Raw genomic sequence first — 19562 nt, forward strand, 5'->3', positions numbered from 1 at the left:
AATTCATGCCTTCCTACTTCAGAAAGGCACTCAAGACTGCTCATCATATTACATTTCTCCATATGACTGTCCCATACCTTTTTCCTCTACTGAAACTCTGACTACTGCCATATCTCCCTCCCTCCCTTTCTTGGCTAATTCTTTATGCTTCTTACTTAAAGTGGAAACACTAAATAGGAACTCTCCCAACTTTCAGCCTAATAACCATGTCAGCCTACAGCTTCACCCATCTTCTTCTCTCTTCCTGCTGAAACAGAGCAAATATACCTTTCTGTCAAAGATAGTTTCTCCCTACGTCTGTCTTCTCAGGAATCTTGTTTCATATTTTTAACCTCGGATTACTACATCACCAACCTTTTCCTCTATTCTAAATTCTTTTATCAACATTGAAGATAAACATGCTCTGTTAGCTCCATTATTTAAAAATCCTTCTCTGCTCCTTCTAGGTATCTGCCTCTAGGTATTGCCATATTTGTCAGCCTTCCTTTGTGTAAATGTATGAGTACATGGGCTAAACTGCTTTAACAGTGACTTAAATAAGATAGAGGTATATTTCATTCTCATAATAGAACAAAGGTAAGTGGGCAGTCTAGGGTGGAGAGACATCTCTGCTTTACAGAATCATCCAGGGATGTTGCTAGAGCTTTACTTTGCCATTCTCAACATGTGGCTTCCATCTTTGGGTCAAAGGCAGATTCTTTCACTGTTGTCAGAGCCCAGCCAGCAGGAAGGGGGAAAGAGAGTGTGCAGGGTAGCAATTTGTCATCCTGGAAGTGGGTGGAGTTAGAGCCACGCCTAGGACAAAGAGCCTAAAAAAACCTCTCTCCCTGAATGGCATCATGCCTGGCTAAAACTCAGGGTGCTCAGTTCCCAGAAAGAAAGAATGAGAGAGTGGTATGGGGCACAATTATCAACCTTTGTCACCAAAACCAAGCTTCTCGAGCCATCTGCACTCTTTATCCCCACATCTTTATCTCCATCTATATTTTACTGAAAGAAAAGAAAATATACTTTCTTATTTTGAAATATATGTATAGAGAAGTCCATAGAACTTAAATGTTCAATTTAATGAATAAATATGAAGCAAAAGTGCATGTAGTCAACATTAGGTCAGAGAACAGGACATTATTTTTCTAGAAGCCCCAGTTCATTGCTCCTTCCCTCTTGGCATAATATGGTGTCTTGATGTTTATGTCGGAGAAGGCAATGGCACCCCACTCCAGTACTCCTGCCTGGAAAATCCCATGGACGGAGGAGCCTGGTAGGTTGCAGTCCATGGGGTCACTGAGGGTCAGACACGACTGAGCGACTTCCCTTTCACTTTTCACTTGCATTCCTTGGAGAAGGAAATGGCAACCCACTCCAGTGTTCTTGCCTGGAGAATCCCAGGGACGGGGGAGCCTGGTGGGCTGCCGTCTATGGGGTCACACAGAGTTGGACATGACTGAAGTGACTTAGCAGTAGCAGCGACGTTTATGTGATAATTATATTGTAGTTTTGCCACCTAGTCATATGTCTTACACTCTATAGTTTAGTTTTGCCTTTTTTGGACTTTTCTCCTAAATGTTCCATGTTTACTTGTACTAAAAATTGTATATTCAGTTATATCGAGCTCAAAACACTTGAATTGCTTCCCATTGTATTTGGAACAAAATTTTGAAACTATACCTCTTTCTCTCTCCAACCTCACATTTCACCACTCTCTTCCTAGAAAAACCTGCTTTATTTTCATTTCTCAAATCTGTAAGCCCTTTTCCATCTCAAAGCTTTTGCCTAAAATACTATTCTCCTCATTGTCTGTCGGGCTGACCTTTACTCATCCTTCAGATCTCATCATTGAGGTCACTTCTTCATAGAAGCCTGCTCTGCCCGTTGAATCTCAGTGAAGTCTGTTCACTGTGTCCTCTCTTGTAACTCTTCAGTTTTCTTTCATAGAATCTATCTGAGGTCATAACTGTGTATGTGTATGTTTGACTATTTTAATGTCTCTCTCTAATTTAAAAGCCTCCATGAGTATAGACTAGGTCTGTTGAAGTCGTCTTTATACACACAAAATCCAGCACAGTGCTTGGCACATAGTAGGCACATGAGAAATGCTTGTTGAAGAAGTGAATGAAAATTATTTTCATTGTTTTAAGTATCTTTCCTCCCAGTAAGTCTATAATCATTTAGAGGGCTGAGATTAAATCTGAATTGAGTTAAATTGAATTAAGAGACAAGTTAGGGCTAAATTTCATTGGGAAAAAATTTTTAAGTCAGAACTCCTCAAGAAAACATATTTTATAACTCTTTCATTATTTTAACATGAAATATAATTATTAAGGGGAACAAAGTGTGCAGTATAGGCTCAATCATACAAATTAATGTGTTATATAATAAAACTTGAAATATTTCTGTAATTTTATATCTCCAAAGGAAAAAATTCCTTAAAAACAAAGAAGCAATCATGATATGAAACAAATACAGAACTGACAAATGTATTTATAAGTTGATTCTATGTATTTTATTGTGTTGTCTAAGGAATCCCTTACTCATTACTCACTTTGAGCTGTAATATTGTTCACCTTTTAAGAATTACGCCATTTTTGTCTTCTGTTCAAAGACAGTAATACCTTTGCTCTGTGGTATTTCCTAACATTTATATATTCCCACCAAATAATATGTTATTTTTCAGTATTAAGATACATCTTAAATTTCAGTGTATCTTCTATGTTCTTTTATGTAGCATGAATGATGATTTCTTAAGTATATGCTGTTTCTCTTTTCTAAACTAGCAACATAGTACTACAGATGAATTATTTTTTTCCTTCAATCTTTGCTCACCAACTGCTCCATGAATTCATTCACTTTAGCATTTTCTGTTTTCCCTTCTCTGTTTCCATGGAGAAGTGTGTCGTGATGTGTTTGACTCCATGGGAACAGATGAGCATCTCTTTCTACATACACAGCTAATTAAATCGAACACTTTCTGTGCTGCCCATTGTCCTGGAGGAGGAGTGAAGAGGCTTTTCCTGAATGAGACATCATTTTAGTAGCAGTTCTTAGTGTTTAACCTAATACAGTGGATTAATGTTTTAACATAGCTTATTACGTCCTAGATTCAGATGAATTGGGACTCAGTACTGGGCCCTGAAAACAAACATACATAGTAAAATCCTTTCATTTTATGCCTATCATTTATAGATGTGTAGATTTTTCTGTTAACATTAAGCTCAAATAATTTAATTGAATACCAGAGGTATTGTGGATAATATATTTTAGTTGATTCATTTTAATACTGTACAGTGTAATATAGTAAAAAGGATACAGATTTTAGAGTCAGATAAACATGAGATTTTAATTCTGGCCTTGTCTTTTTTTTTTAATTAAGTAATCTATTTATTTGGCTGCACCAGGTCTTAGTTGCAGCTGCAGAACTTTGATCTTTGTTGAGGCATGTGGGGTCTTTCAGTTGCCCAGTTCTCATCACAGCATGTGGGATCTGGTTCCTTGACCAAGGACAGAACCCGGACCCCCTGCATTGGAAACATGAAGTCTTAGCCACTGACCCACCATGGCCCTGGCTTTGTTATTTATTAATTATATTACCTTGGCTTAAACCACTTGACCTTTTTGAGCCTCTTTCCTCATCTGTAAACTATAGATTATAATACTGTGCCTGTGGGACAGTTAAATTAGATAAGGAATGTAAAATATCTAGTATCACACATGGCAGACAATAGATAGGTTGGATTTACAGTAAAATGATCAAATCTTGTGTAGTTTCAGAAATGTCTCCGAAAGAAAAATCTCTAAATGCTAACAAAGAATAACCCTTCTTTGTAAAAACCAAACAAAATAAGTAGTAAATATTCACTGTGTGTAATGATGGATCCTGGCCTCATTGCTAAAAGTGTTTGGGGTATTTGCAGTGGTAAGGTAGCCAGGCAGCACCATTTCTGATTCTACTATAACTTTTGTTGACCTGTCCATGCTCTGAACTTACATAAATCTCTCTGAATCGTTGTTTCTCTTTGTTTGTAACGTCTCCCAACACAGTAGTTAGGTGTGGCAGGGAGCCTCATAAGTCATAGAGCAGTGACATTATTTTAGGTTACTTTTTCCTTTACCCTGGCTTTAAATGTTATGGTCATTAAAGGTTTTATAAATGGTTGCTTACATACATGAAAGTGAAAATGTTAGTTGCTCAGTCATGTCTGACTCTTGGTGACCCCATGGACTGTAGCCTGCCATGTTCCTCTGTCCATAGGATTCTCCAGGCAAGAATACTGGAGTGGGTAACCATTCCCTTCTCCAAGGGATCTTCCCAACTCAGGGATCAAACCTGTGTCTCCTACATTGCAGGCAGATTCTTTACTGTCTGAGCCATCAGGGAAGCCTACACACGTATATTTTTACAAATATACTTACAGGCATATGCATCTATACTAATAATGATAATAAAATTAGCCAACATTCATAAAGTTATGTTATATAAGCACCGTCTTAAATGTTTTGTAACACGTGAACTCATTTAATAACAAAACACCACGAAGAGTTTGGGGTACTCTTACTTCCCTCATTTCATAGGTCAGGATACTGAGATGTGGAGAGATTAAGTAACTTGTCTAATAAAGAACAGAACTGAGATTGAAGCCTGCAAGACTGATTGTAAAGTCCATGCTTTTAAATACTAAACTATAGGGCCTCCATGTGTAGGTATATCTATCTAACATGCGCATTCTTGTGTATGAGTACGTAAAGAAAGACAAACATAAGAGGAAGACAAGAAAGTTGCTTAGTTCTAAACCTTGACTCATGAAATTAATAGTTATCTAGTTTGGACTTTTCTGAACATTTTTGTGCTATGAACTCTTTTGGCAATCTGGTGAACCTTGTGAACTCCCTTCTGAGAAACGTGTATTTTAAGAGCTTAAATATTATGTAATAACAATCCAAAGAAAATCAGCTGTATCAAAATACAGTTATCAAAGTATTTTAAAATTATGATGTAGCAATATACTTACATTCATTTTGTAAATCAAATAAATAGCAAGATCTAGTGGCAGATGTAGCAACTATGATAATTTGAAAATAGCGATGAATGTAAATAATATTTTAAGATAGCTCACAATGATAATGAGATAATATATAAAAATGTTTTGTAAAATCTCAGGTGCCCTCAAAATATATATCCCTCCCATGTTGTTATTCTCATTTTATATCAGGACACTCAGCAGTTAAGCAGTATAACTACACAGTTAAAACTCAAACCAAGTCATTGGATTGTGGATCCTATCTTCTTTCCATTGTTCCCATGTGGCCTCTATAAAAATAAGCAGATAGTTTTTAGATCACCACAATTGTCTTCCCAAGATTGTGACAATCTGAAATGTATGAAGTAAAAAGCAGGTGAAAGGAGATAAATGCATCTTTGATGCTACACAAAGGCAACATTTTAGAACAAGCAAATTAGATATCTATAGAGAATGCTGAATTCACTTGTGTGGGACAGTATGACACCATAGCTATTGTGTAGAGTGGCACAACTGTCACTACATGTCACAGTCATTGCCTCTAAATGCTGGAGTTGGAGCTCTGGCTTCTGCACGTACCAGTCTGTACAGAGACTCTCCTGTTTCAGCTAGCCTTAAAATAACCGACTGCAGCAGAGCAGTCGGTTTCCAGTCATGGTTCCAGCTCAGCTTCCTGAACTGTGTATAGACGGAGCACATGCAGAATGCCAGCCACAGTTGGTGGTGGATTAGAGGCTACCTCCACAGTTGCCAGAATAATTAAAACAACACAGCACACTAGCCAGCTGCATCCTACATTAGCTGTCCCTGATAGGAATGCAAATTTAAGTGACTGCTGTCCAGTGAATACTAGTTTTCATCATAAGCCCTTCATTTGTACAACATGTTGCAGTTACCAAACACTTCCAAACAATGAATCATCTCATTTGTTCATCAGAAGAAGCTGTGGTGGAGACTGGACAGGTATTAGCTGAATGTTGTAACCAAGGAAATGAAGGAAAGGAGTAGGGTAGCTAGATAAAGGAAGAGGCCTTTCTCAGCTACTCTCATTTAGCAGGAAGCTCAGAACCTAATGGGCTGCTCAGAACCTAATGGGCTGCTTAGAACCTAATGCTCACCACTTGGAAACTAGCCATAGGGCCACTATCCCCTTAAAGCAACTCAAAACAGGACCCAGGTGAGGAGGCTAAGGGCTGCTTTTTCTAGTCATACTAAGGGATACATACTTTCAGCTGCCTCAGTTGCAGAAATGTTCCTTATAGGCACAGCATATTGGATGGTGGTGACACAACCAAATTAAATCTTCCCTGTTGGAAAGTATAAATATCAGTGACACAAAACCAAAGTATGTCAGGAGTTGAAGAGAAGCCTTGGAGTTTCCCTGTATCTTACAGCCGACTGTCTAAGAGTGAAGCGGTTGCCCTGGGATGCAGAGTGACCTGTTGACCCTGTGGTTCTGACCCCACTTTGGCCCTGAGAAATCTAATCAGTCAGGATTACCCCAATGTGTGCCAATTGCCTCCGTTTCTCACGTTCATTCTTATGACCACTGGTCCTGAATCCTCTCCCTTATTCAAACTTCTAAGGAAGGATGCTACTCTGCTGCTGCTAAGTCACTTCAGTCGTGTCCGACTCTGTGCCACCCCATAGGCGGCAGCCCACCAGGCTCCCCCGTCCCTGGGATTCTCCAGGCAAGAACACTGGAGTGGGTTGCCATTTCCTTCTCCAAAGCATGAAAGTGGAAAGTGAAAATTGAAAGTGAAGTCGCTCAGTCGTGTCCGACTCTTAGCAACCCCATGGACTGCAGCTTTCAGGCTCCTCCATCCATAGGATTTACCAGGCAAGAGTACTAGAGTGGGGTGCCATTGCCTTCTCTAGGATGCTACTCTAGGAGGAAATTATTACATAAATTACCATTATCTTGCTAACAGTAAGCACTACTGTCTTTGCTTAATACTAACAAATAAGATGCGGATGAGAGTGTATATCAATTATGAAATACAATAAGCTAGAGACCAGCATTTTTTCCAGTAGTCATGTATGGATGTGAGAGTTGGACTGTATAGAAGGCTGAGCACTGAAGAATTGATGCTTTTAAACTGTGGTGTTAGAGAAGACTCTTCAGAGTCCCTTGGACTGCAAGGAGATCCAACCAGTCCATCCTAAAGGAAATCAGTCCTGAATATCCATTGGAAGGACTGATGCTAAAGCTGAAACTCCAGTACTTTGGGCATCTGATGCGAAGAACTGACTCATTTGAAAAGACCCTGATGCTGGGAAAGATTGAAGGCGGGAGGAGAAAGGGACAGCAGAGGACGAGATGGTTGGATGGCATCACTGACTCGATGGACATGAGTTTGAGTAAGCTCCGGGAGTTGGTGATGGAGAGGGAGGCCCGGTGTGCTGCAGTCCATGGGGTCACATAGAGTCAGACACGACAGTGACTGAACTGAACTGATTCTCTGTGTCATTTTTCACTGTAGAAGGACTCAAATGATAAAAGGAACACGCTCTACCTGTAATACATTTCAGTTCTGTTAATGAATGTGGGTTTAAATGAGCCCATATCTATAAATGCAGTGATAGAATCTCTGGAATCTTCTGGATTAGATATTGGAGGTCTTTGTATAGAGAATAATACCTAGCACTGAGTGACCACCCAGAAGACTTATGCATAGGGGCTTCTATTATCAGATATGTTGAGTCAAATTCAAAACTTACCTCCATCTTCAAAACCGAGATTCTGAAACAGAACAAAAACTTGCCTCTTCCAGGAGTTGGGCTTCCTTGGTTGCTCAGGTGGTAAAAAATCTGCCTGCAATGTGGGAGACCTGAGTTCGATCCCTGAGTTGGGAAAATCCACACTCCAGCATCCTGGCCTGGAGAAGTCCATGGACTACAGTCCATGGGATCGCAAAGAGTCAGATATGACAACTGTAGCCTATCAGGCTCCTCCATCCATGGGATTTTCCAGGCAAGAGTACCGGAGTGAGTTGCCATTTCCTTCTTCAGGGGATCTTCCCGACCCAGGGATCGAACCCAGGTCTCCTGCATTGTAGGCAGACGCTTTACTATATGAACCACCAGGGAAGATGAGTATTTTGTAAGGCTCTTTCAAATTTCAAGAGCAGTTACCTTTCATGCTTTATTAGCAGCATACAAGGAAACATGGATCAGCAAAAAAAGTTATTGGAGAAGGTATGAAGTACTTCTGGGTCCCAATACATCCAAGATTCAAATATATATTGAAATATTTAGAGCTAAAACAGCTTAGTTTCAGGCAAAAATAACTCAGACCAAAGCGTGACATGTTCCCTTTCTTCATTTAGCAATTGTATTTCCCCAAAGCAAATATTTTGTGTGGTCAATTTTCTTCCTCTGTTAGCAGTTCATGCTAAAACACCTTAAAAATAACTGCCTTCCCTCATGCTCAACTGATATATGATTACCCTGAGCCAGTACGTGGATATCTGATGATTTGTGATGAAAGTAAATTTTTTTCACTTTAAGTGTTATGGTATCTTTTTTTGTTGTTTTAAAGTAAAGTTTATGGAGTTTTAATACAATCAATAGTCAATTTTACGCTTTTTCAGTCTGTAGTTACTTAATTTTAGCAAACATGTGGTCATGCAATTACCACCACAGTCAAGATGTAGAACAGGTCCATCACACCCCAAATTTTCCCATGTCCCTTCATCATCAATCTCTCCCCACATCTCAGCCCCTGGCTGCCCCTGGATACAACTAGTCTGTCTTCTGTCCCATAGTTTTACCTTTTCTAGAAACCCATGTAAATGAATCATACAATATGTCTGTACCCTTTGAGACTGTGTTCTTTAACTTAGCATAATACATTTGAGATTTTTCCATGTTATTGAGTAGATTAGTACTTCATTCCTTTTTATTGCTGAGCAGTATTCTGTTGTATAGATGTACTTCAATTTCTATTGTCATTTTCCAGTTGAAGGACAATTGAGATGTTTCCAGTTTTTAGTACTAATAAATGAAGCTTTCATAAACATCCACATGCAGGTTTTTATGTGAACATAAGCCTTCATGCTTTTATTTCTCTTGTGTACTAAACACTCAATGAAATTATTGGGCCATGTAGTAAGTGTATATTTAACTTACTATGAAACTGGCAAACAGTTTTCCATAGTGGCTGTAACGTTTATGGTACCAATCCTACCAGCAAAATCTGAGTTCTAGTTTTTCCACATCCTCACCAAGAATTTGGTATTGACAGATTTGCTTTGGTTTTGGTTTAGCCTTTCTAACAGATGTGTAGTAGTATCACATTGTGGTTTGAATTTGTTATTTTCCTGTGTATTAATGATGTTGAGCATTTTTTCATATGTTTAATTGGTGAAATGTCTATTCAGACCGTTTGGCCATCTTATAATTTCATTATCGGCTTTATTATTCACTTGTAAGAGTTCTTTATTCTGGATATATCGAAGGCTTTATTAGATACGTGTTTTATAAATATTTTCTCCAACTTTTTATGACTTGTGTTTTTATTTTCTTAACAGTGTCTTTCAAATAGAATTTTAAGTTTGGATGAAATTCAATCTATCAATTTTGTAAAGGACTATTCTTAGGTATCATCTCTAAGAAATTTTCACCTAACTCAAGGTTGTAAAGGTGTTTTACCTTTGTTTACTTCTAAAAGGTTTATGTAGTTAGAGATTTTATATTTACATTTATTATTGATTTTTAGATAATTTTGTATATGGTAAAAAGTATAGGTTTTGGTTTGTTTTTTTTTGTTTTTATATGTGGATGTCCAATATTTTTCGTACCATTTGTTTAAAAAATTATCTATTGGTTTGCCTTTGCACCTTTATCAAAAACCAGTTGATCAGGGAGGGATAAATTAGGAGTTTGGGATTAAAATATACACAGTACTGTATATAAAATAGATAACCCACAAGCATGTAGTTAAGTCCTCTCTCTTTTTTTAAAAAAATCTTTTTATTGGTGTGCTTATACCATTTACCTATGTATATGTATATGTGTTCAGTTGCTCAGTCATGTCCGACTTTGCGACCCTATGGACTGTAGCCTGCCAGGCTCCTCTGTCCATGGGATGTCCCCAGCAAGAATACTATTTCCTCCTCCAGGGGATTTTCCCAATCCAGGGATTGAACCTGCATCTCCTGCATAGCAGGCAGATTCTTTATTGCTGCATCACTGGGGAAGCCTCCCGTACCTATAATTAATCATTAATGTTAGAATTTAAGATTTCCAACTTATTGTGTATTGTTTCCTGTTTTTCATTCCTCTTTTTTTCCCATTCCTGTCTTCCTCTACATTTCTTGAATGTCTTTAACATTTCATTTTAATGTGTATGTAGTGGAAAGTATTGCGATCCACCATATCAGCATACATACAAATTTAAAATGTGCAATTCAATAGTTTTTTTCATATTCACAGAGTTGTATTGTACAAACATCACAATTGATTTTAGAAGAATTTCATTGTACCCCTATAACCGCTATATCCTTTAGCTATCCTCAAACACTTTTCCTTTTCACTCCTGGTCTACGCAAGCACTTGATGTAGAATTCTGGGTTAATAGTTCTTTCTCCTCCCCCTCAACACTTGGAAAATGTTGTGCCATTGCCTCTGGCTTCCTTAGTTTCTTATGAGAAATATACTATAATTTGAATTTAGTCTTCAGAAATTTGATTTTGACTGACTCAGTATGGATTTCTTTGGGTTTATTTTGTTGAGCTTTGCTCAACTATGTAAATTTGTAGGTCTGTGTCTTTCACTAGATTTGGGCCATTTCTAGTCATTATTCCTTCAAATATGTTTTTAGCCTCTCTTTTTTCTCTCTTTCTGGGGCTCTGATGATATGAATGGTAGAAACTTTGTTTTTGTCCCACAGAGCCCCGGAACTCTGTTGATTCTTTCTATCTTTTCCAGCAGTTGTTCAGACTGAATAATTTCTGTTGGTCTGTCATCAAGTTCTGTGATTCTTTCTTTTGTCATTTCCATTCTGCTATTGTGCCTATTTAACGTGATTTTTATTTTAGTTTTTTTATTTGTTTTTTTACTTATTTTAAAAGTGGTATTATTGTGATATTTTCATTGGATTCATTGCTTTTTTATTTTTAGTTATTTCTCTTTTTTTCTTTTTTGGATTTCACTGGATCTTTGCTGCTGCATGTAGGTTTTCTCTAGCTGTGGTGCACAGGCTTCTTGTTACACTGGCTTTTCTTGTTGCACGGCATAGGCTCCATGGCACACGGGCTCTAGTAGTTGCAGCATGCTGGCTCCAGAGTGTGGGCTTAGCAGTTGTGGTACACGGGCTTGGTTGCCCCACAACCTGTGGGATTTTCTTGGACCAGGGGTTGAACCTGTGTCCCCTGCGTTAGCAGATGGATTCTTAACCACTGGACCGCCAGAGAAGTCCCACTGAGTTCATCTTTATGAGGCTTTGGATTTTTCCATTTGCCTCAATAGCATTCATAGTTGCTTATCAGACTTTTTATGACAGCTGCTTTAAAATCTTTGTCAGCTAATTCTAATATCTGTACCATCACAATTTTGTTGCCTGTTTATTACCTTATTTAATATTTTCCTGATGTTTGGTTTGTCTAGTAATTTTGGATTATATCTTGAACATTTTGTGTATTATGGTAAAGACTCTGAATCCTATTTAAATCTCCTATTTTAGTAAACTGATAATCTGTTTAGGTTAGAATGAACATTTTGTTCCAATTTTGTGGACTGTGGTTCAAATGTCAAACTTTTTCAAAGCTCTTGCAAGTTATTTTCTGGTCTGCCCCACTTTTGTAATACCCTGGCCAATTTAGAACCTGGGCAGTATTCCACTAAGAGTTCAATTCTCAAAGCTTTTTCTATTTTAACTTTGGTCAGTTCCATACATGGTCTGCTAAAAGTTATCCATGGCATTATGCACTGATATAAAGAATTGCTTTCTCTAGCTTCCTCCTTTCTTTTCTCCACTGTCTAGTTGAGAAGGGATAAGGTAACACCTCATTGCTATCCTTTGCCTGATTCAGGGCATAATGCTTCATAAGGCTCCTTCCCCACAGTCTCTGCAGTATCAGATGGAAAGGAAAAGAGGTACAGTTTGTTGTCCCATGTGCTTTGAATAGAGGAAGTTAGTCAAAAGATTTCAGTGCTGCTGAGCTACTGTTGTCCTGATGTTTTGACTGGAGAGAACAGGCTTCTTGGGGAATTTTGTGAATGTGCCTCTTGGTGTTTCTGGTGTTCTGGCTACTTTAGCACCCAGGCTGTCTCTATATATAGGAGGCAAAAAAACCTGCAAATCTGAGAACTCAACACCACATTGTTCCTGGAGTTTCTTTGTTCTCTAGCCAATTTGCCTTCCTTTCACCACCTTTCATTTATTTTTCCTGGAGTGTTTAGTTTAATTAGCAGGAGGATTATAAGCTGGTTCCTTATTGTCTAGCACAGAAAGTCAATCATGACTCATTTTTGTGGTTCTCAGAAACACACCACAGTGCCCAGTGTATGGTCTACATTAAATAAGTATTTTTTTTTTTTTTGACAAAGAGTAAGGGAGGAAAAAAATAATCTCATATCTCAAAATGTTAATTTAGTATAACATAGTAGTTAAGAACATACTGCTTAAAGTCAACACTCAGTTTGAATTTTAGCTTCACCATCTACTTTCAGTGTAAGGTGAAAAAGTTACCCAACTCCTCTGAGTCTCAATTTCCTATAATATAGGTATGGGGATTTGATCTCTGGGTTGGGAAGATCTCCTAGAGAAGGAAATGGCAACCCACTCCAGTAGTCTTGCCTGGAAAATCCCATGGACAGAGGAGCCTGGTAGGTTACAGTCCAAGGGGTCGCAAAGAGTCGGACAAAACTGAGCAACTTATGACTATGACTATGACTATGACTGTCTCTCTCATAGGGGGAGTAAAACTGAGGTAGTATATTTAATGCATTTACCCCAGTACTTGATGAGAAACAGCTAGTAAATATAGTTCCTAGTTATATTAGTGATAACAACAATAATTATCAAGTATCGTGATTTGTTTCTTGTCCTCACAGGGAACTCTGCCCTTAAAGACAAAGAAGATCAATTTGGGAGAACACCACTTATGTATTGTGTGTTGGCTGACAGACTGGATTGTGCAGATACTCTGCTGAAGGCAGGAGCAGATGTTAATAAAACTGACCATAGCCAGAGAACTGCTCTCCATCTTGCAGCTCAAAAGGTGAGAAGTCAAATTATTCTGAAGAGTAAACCTGCTTTGTGGTATTTGTAAATTGATTAGTGGAACTGTGCAATGGACAGATGGTAAAGAAATCTCCAGTTTATAACTTTATTTTCATATGTTTTCTCAAAAAAATGCAGTCTTTAAACTGCAGAGAGTAAGCACAGATAACCATCACTTATTCAAGTTCCTCAAGCAATGAAGTTTATTTTCTTATCTAAGATTAAGCTGGGGAAAAGGAAGTAAAATTATATGGATAGTATGATTGGATTATGTTAAACTATATTTCAAGTCAGTTTATGCATTGGAAAAGGCAAAGAAAGAAAGAAAACTACCACACACTAAATTGTCAGTAGTTGTTGGGTTTGGGAATTTCCTGGCGGTTCAGTGGCTAGGACTCTGAGCTTCCATTGCAGGGAGCATGGGTTTGATCCTTGGTCAGGAACTACCTGCAGTCCATGGGGTCGCAAAGAGTCGGACGACTGAGCAGCTTCACTTTCACTTTCATGCATTGGGGAAGGAAATGGCAATCCACTCCAGTGTTCTTGCCTGGAGAATCCCAGGGACGGGGAGCCTGGTGGGCTACCATGTATGGGGTCGCATAGAGTCGGACACGACTGAAGCGACTTAGCAGCAGCAGCAGGAACTAAGATCCCAGAAGCCATACACATGAAGCACAGCCTAAAAATAATAATTGTCAGTAGCGTTTGGATTGAAATAATGGGAATATATATGAATTTTAGTACTTCTCATTGTTTAAAATGTTTTCCTTAGTGAGTGTTACTTTTACAATAAAAAGCTGTAGTCTTGTAAAATATGTGGCATTAGAAGCATAAAAGAAATTTATTTTCTGAAATGTATTTTCAGTTTTTTTAAAATCTAAAACTATATTGCTAGTATAAATTATTTCAAATTTTTAAAGGCTTGTTAAGAGCTCAGCTCTTTTAGGATTAAGCATATCAAAACAATTTTTAAATGGGAAGCTTCTAAACTTATTTGAAGATTTTATTTACCTGAAAACAGTTTTTCTCACCATGAAATTTTGGTCTATAAAATGTATTTCTGGTGCCTGGTATTTTTCTCTTTGTTCTTTTAGATACGTATTTTTGGAACAAAAAGCAATGAAAATTAGTTAGATCCAGCAGAAACTATTAGTTATTTCCCATTAAAAAATGTGAACCAGATATAGCTGATTAATTGAGGGGTTAGAAAAATACCTTTTCATTAGTTGAAAGCATAAAAAAAGATTGACATTACGGTGTACTTCTGAATATGCTACTTATATGCGCTTATCAGTTGGGTCTGTCAGGTTATTTCCAAAGTTATTGCTCTTGAATCTGCTTTTCATTACAGTAATTTAAAAGAATTCTCCCTCATTTTCAATCTCTCTTTTAACTACTGCTGAGGTATCTATAACCTTTCACCTAAGCTTGTCAGCTGTTAAAAGTATTCAGTCAGGAAGGGTAACTCTATTTAACTTGTTATCATAAAAAAATAAACATTTCAGATTGGGAATAGCCCCAGTATTAAGAATTTAATACACTTTAGATTTTTTTTCATTGTGATTCATTTAGGTTTAAAACTCAACTTCAAAAATGTAAGGGGAAACTAATTGCACATTAAATGGATCATGCGAGAAAAAAAGAGTTTAAGAGTTGATGATCCAATCATGTGACATTTTGTAGAGGTACAGTGTGAAAAAGTTGAAAGGGGAGTGCACAGCCAGTCGCGGGAATTGTTCAGTCTCTCAGTGAGATGCCGCACATCGTTTCCATTTGCTTTTTGTTTCTCCTTTATTTTTTTGGTAGTGATTTCTTTAGTGTCAAAGAATAAATAGAACTATGATTTACATGTCACAGTTTACATAACTGATTTTTATAAATAACAACTTTCACAGTCTCACACCTATCTGATAATTATGCATTTCCCCCGTCTCTGTGTTGCTGTGTGTATTTGTGTGTTTGCCAAGAGTCATAATACATCTTTAAGTTATACTTAAAGTATAGTATTAACTAGTATTAGTAGAATACTAGTTAAGTTATACTGGTATTAGTAGAATTTCCAGAATAAGGGTGATAATCATTCTTTAATACTCTACTCTGCCCACATCAGACCTGGGTGTTGTGTTTGGTTTTGTGTGTCATGCAAAGGCACCATTATTTAGAACCAGAGATAGTATAGTTCAAGCAGGAATAAGATGGTGGAGGATCTAGAAATAATTTTCAAAAACGGTTGGAGATGTCCCAGGTCTGTAGCCCAACCTGCCTTTCAGTAGTCACAGACCCAAATTCTCTTTAGAGAAAATAGCTTCACCTTAAACTTCCCATATATATTCAGCTCAGTTCAGTCGCTCAGTCGCGTCCAACTCTTTGCAACCCCATGGACTGCAGCACACCAGGCCTCCCTGTCCATCACCAACTCCCGGAGTTCACTCAAACTCATGTGCATTGAGGTGGGGATGCTATCCAACCATCTCATCCTCTGTCATCCCCTTCTCCTCCTGCCCATATAAATTAAAACAGACCAAATATGATCTCACAGTGAAAAATCACCGACACATAGGGAAGCGATGTACTGTCAAGGAGAGTCAGTGGAAACAATAAACAAATTTCTATCAAAAACATTAAAAACACAATATAAAGTAACCAGATGGAATATTTAATGGAATATTTAAAGATAGATAAAAAAGAAATATTTAAAGATATAGAAAAGGAAATCATAGTAAAGAGCTACCAACCAGACACTTTCGTGACTAAGCATAAGTTCTCACCATGAACCCCTATTTTTGAATAGCTTGTCTGCCAAAAGCATCTGAAAACTTAACAAATATGTTGTTTGAAGACATTGGAAACAGTCAGCACAGGCAGGATCATTCAGAGAAGGGAAGCTTGTGAAATTAGCTCCACGTTCATCCTGGCTTTTTCCTTTAAGGTGTTTTCCAAATTGGAATGTAAAAGAATGCAGCCCTAGCAGGAAGCAGGATTCTTAGAAAGATGGAAAAATCCAGGTGGAGTTTGGTGTTAGCAGTAGCTGGAACTTGAAAAGCAAACCCTGAAAACCTGAGTACAGATTCCTCACAAGTCATTAGCAGCTACTTTGGAAGAGGATAAGAATGGAGGTACATAAAAGCCATTATAGTTCAGGCCAAGAGAGAGGAAGAGTTGGATCCAGGAGATATAGTTGCCAAGTATCTGCTCTGTATCATGTTTATACACCTAGTAGTTGTTGTTCAGTTGCTCAGTCGTGTCTGACTCTTTGCAACCCCATAGACTGCAGCACTCCAGGCTTCCCTATCCTTCACCACCTCCTGGACCTTGCTCAAACTCATGTCCATCGAGTCAGTGATGCCATCCAACATTCTCATCCCCTGTCATCCCCTTCTCCTCCTGTTTTCAGTCTTTCCCAGCTTGAGGGTCTTTTCTAACGAATCAGCTCTTTGCATCAGCTGGCCAAAGTACTGGAGCTTCAGCCTCAGTCCTTCCAGTGAATATTCAGGACTGATTTCCTTTAGGATTGGCTGGTTTGATCTTGCAGTTCACGGTACTCTCAAGTGTCTTCTCCAGCACCACAGTTCAAAATCATCAATTCTTCGATGCTCAGCTTTCTTTATGATCCAATTCTCACATCTAAACACGACTACTGGAAAAACCATAGCTTTGACTAGCAGACCTTTGTGGGCAACGAAATGTCTCTGCTTTTTAATATGCTGTCTAGGTTGGTCATAGCAGGTGTCTTTTAATTTCATGGCTGCAATCACCATCTGCAGTGATTTTGGAGCCCAAGAAAAGAAAGTCTCTGTTGCCATTGTTTCCCATCTATTTGCCATGAAGTCATAGGACCAGTTGCCATGATCTTAGTTTTTTGAATGTTGAGTTTTAAGCCAGTTTTTTCACTCTCCTCTTCCACCTTCATCAAGAGGTTCATCTTTAGTTCCTCTTTGCTTTGTGACATTAGGGTGGTGTCATCTACATATTTGAGGTTATTGATATTTCTCCTGGCAATCTTGATTCCAGCTTGTGCTTCATCCAGCCCAGCATTTCGCATGATGTACTCTGCATAGAAGTTAAATAAGCAGGGTGACAATATACAGCCTTGACTTACTCCTTTCCCAATTTGGAACCAGTCTGTTGTTCCATGTCTGGTTCTAACTGTTGTTTCTTGACCTGCATATAGATTTCACAGGAGGCAGGTCAGGTGGTCTGGTATCCCCATCTTTTTAAGAATGTTCCACAGTTTGTTGTTGTGATCCACACAGTCAAAGGCTTTAGCGTAGTCAATAAAGCAGAAGTAGATATTTTTCTGGAATTCTCTTACTTTTTCTATGATCCAGCGAGTGTTGGCAGTTTGATCTCTAGTTCCTTTGCCTTTTCTAAGTCTGTCTTGAACATCTGGAAGTTCTTAGTTCACGTACTGTTTGAAGCCTTCCTTGGAGAATTTTGAGCACTACCGTGCTAGCATGTAAAGTGATGGCAATTATATGGTAGTTTTAACATTCTTTGGCATTGCCTTTCTTTGGGATTGGAATGAACTGACCTTTTCCAGTCCTGTGGCCACTGCTGAGTTTTCCAAATTTGCTGGCGTATTAAGTGTAGTGCTTTAACAGCATCATCTAGAGAGAATATTAAAAAATGAATAATATATCTGCTATAAATAAGTACTGTCAATACTGAGCCCTATTAAACTTCACATCCCTTTGTTTAGTGAAGTTATCTGATATTTTGGATACCAAATATTCTTTTCAAGTATTGTCTGTCTTAATTCTATTATCTGTGAACTCAAAAGTGCTACTTATGTAACACTGATATTCATATATATGTGCATGCATGCATACATTCAACATATGTTAAAAACTTACTGTATAACAGGCACTGTGCTAGGCATTGGAATGCAAAGATGAAAGACATGATTCCTGCTCTTAAACTGCTCACAAACACCATGGATAAAGATATTAAATAACAAAAAAGATATTAAGTAACAAAGTTGGCCTATCTACTGTAAAGTATATATACTTACATGTGATATTAATTTACCTAAGTGTTTTGTAAATTTCAACAGCCATAACATGTAAGTAGTCATTGCCATTATTACTGACCCAAAGATTAACCATTTTCATATATTATTTATTATGGTTTTGGGTTTTTTGTGATAATGAACTATGTTGTGGTATCTTAGGTTGATTAATAGGAAAAACTCATGTTTGCATAGCATCTCATTCATATCTCTATTGGAGCCCCACTGTCTCATATGTGTGATAATTATTACTTACTTGTGTCTTTCCCACCAGATTGGAGTTCCGGATGAGAGACTTGTTTTATTTATTTTTGAATCCCCCAGAATCTAGCACAGTGTCTGATTTGTCTTGGTTGAATGAATGAATACATTTTGTGTCACTTATATAGAAAGTCATTATTAATACAAATGCTAGACATTTTGTTTGTTAGAAACATTTATCCAATTTCAAAATACATACATGGTAAAAGCTTATTGAACTGTGTTGATTGACTTAGTTATTCTGACACATACTTTTCTGGAAACAAATTACTATTAGTCCAAGCAGCTAAGGAAATTATACACATGAGAATAAAATTAATCTCAATATACTGTATGTTTGTACCTAGTTTGTTTTTCATTTAGCACACTCAGTTTAATCCAAGAAAGAAATCAATCATACCTTTTCTGGGTTTCTCACAAAAGATAGCTGTTAGAAATGTTTTGATTCAGGGAAGCTACTGTTTCTCTGATTTCAACAGATACATTTATTTATTGATAAGGATAAAAAAAAGCTTTAGCAATCTCACTAAATGTCAATAACTGTGCATTTTTAATCTTCCAGAAAGTTATTAATTTGGCTTCAAGAAGATGAATATTACCCACCCACTTTGAAAAATTATATCATGTTAAATACACAAATTAAAGAAGCCTCAGGTTGTGGTTGAGTGTTCTTTTTTTATTCATAAAAGAGAATTCTCAATTCATCTCTGAAAACTAAATATTAATTTTCAGTTTTAAAAATACGTTTGCATGTTAATGCTTTAAAAAGTAAAGAAGAGTAGAATACCTCTGAAACTTTTCTGGAAAAATTAACACCAACAGCATTTGGTTTCCTTATCTTACACTCATATACAGATGTCTCTGTATACTTGAGACGTATGCACTACTATATATGTGTTATACCTCATTAAAAATCTATTATAAAAAAATGATAAAATATCCAGAACTTTGTGACCATTATTTGTAGTTCAGCAAAAGGAGAATGGAAACAAGAATGGTTCCTAGCCTAGACTTTTTTGTTGTTATTATTCATTGTTATAATTTCTTAATT

The 19562-nt window shown here is 37.4% G+C and overlaps 1 protein-coding gene across 2 annotated transcripts in view; it reads left to right on the forward strand.

Moving 5' to 3' along the window:
- The window catches only part of INVS (inversin), a 131594-nt gene that overhangs the window by 1956 nt on the left and 110076 nt on the right, over window positions 1-19562 (forward strand). For both annotated transcript variants that reach the window (XM_068974493.1, XM_068974492.1), the window contains exon 2: window positions 13074-13240. In XM_068974493.1, coding sequence (XP_068830594.1) covers window positions 13074-13240 — 167 coding nt within the window. The remainder of the gene's footprint in view (window positions 1-13073; window positions 13241-19562) is intronic.

Source organism: Capricornis sumatraensis, chromosome 6, assembly GCF_032405125.1.
Source record: "Capricornis sumatraensis isolate serow.1 chromosome 6, serow.2, whole genome shotgun sequence".
NCBI classification, from domain to species: Eukaryota; Metazoa; Chordata; class Mammalia; order Artiodactyla; family Bovidae; genus Capricornis; species Capricornis sumatraensis.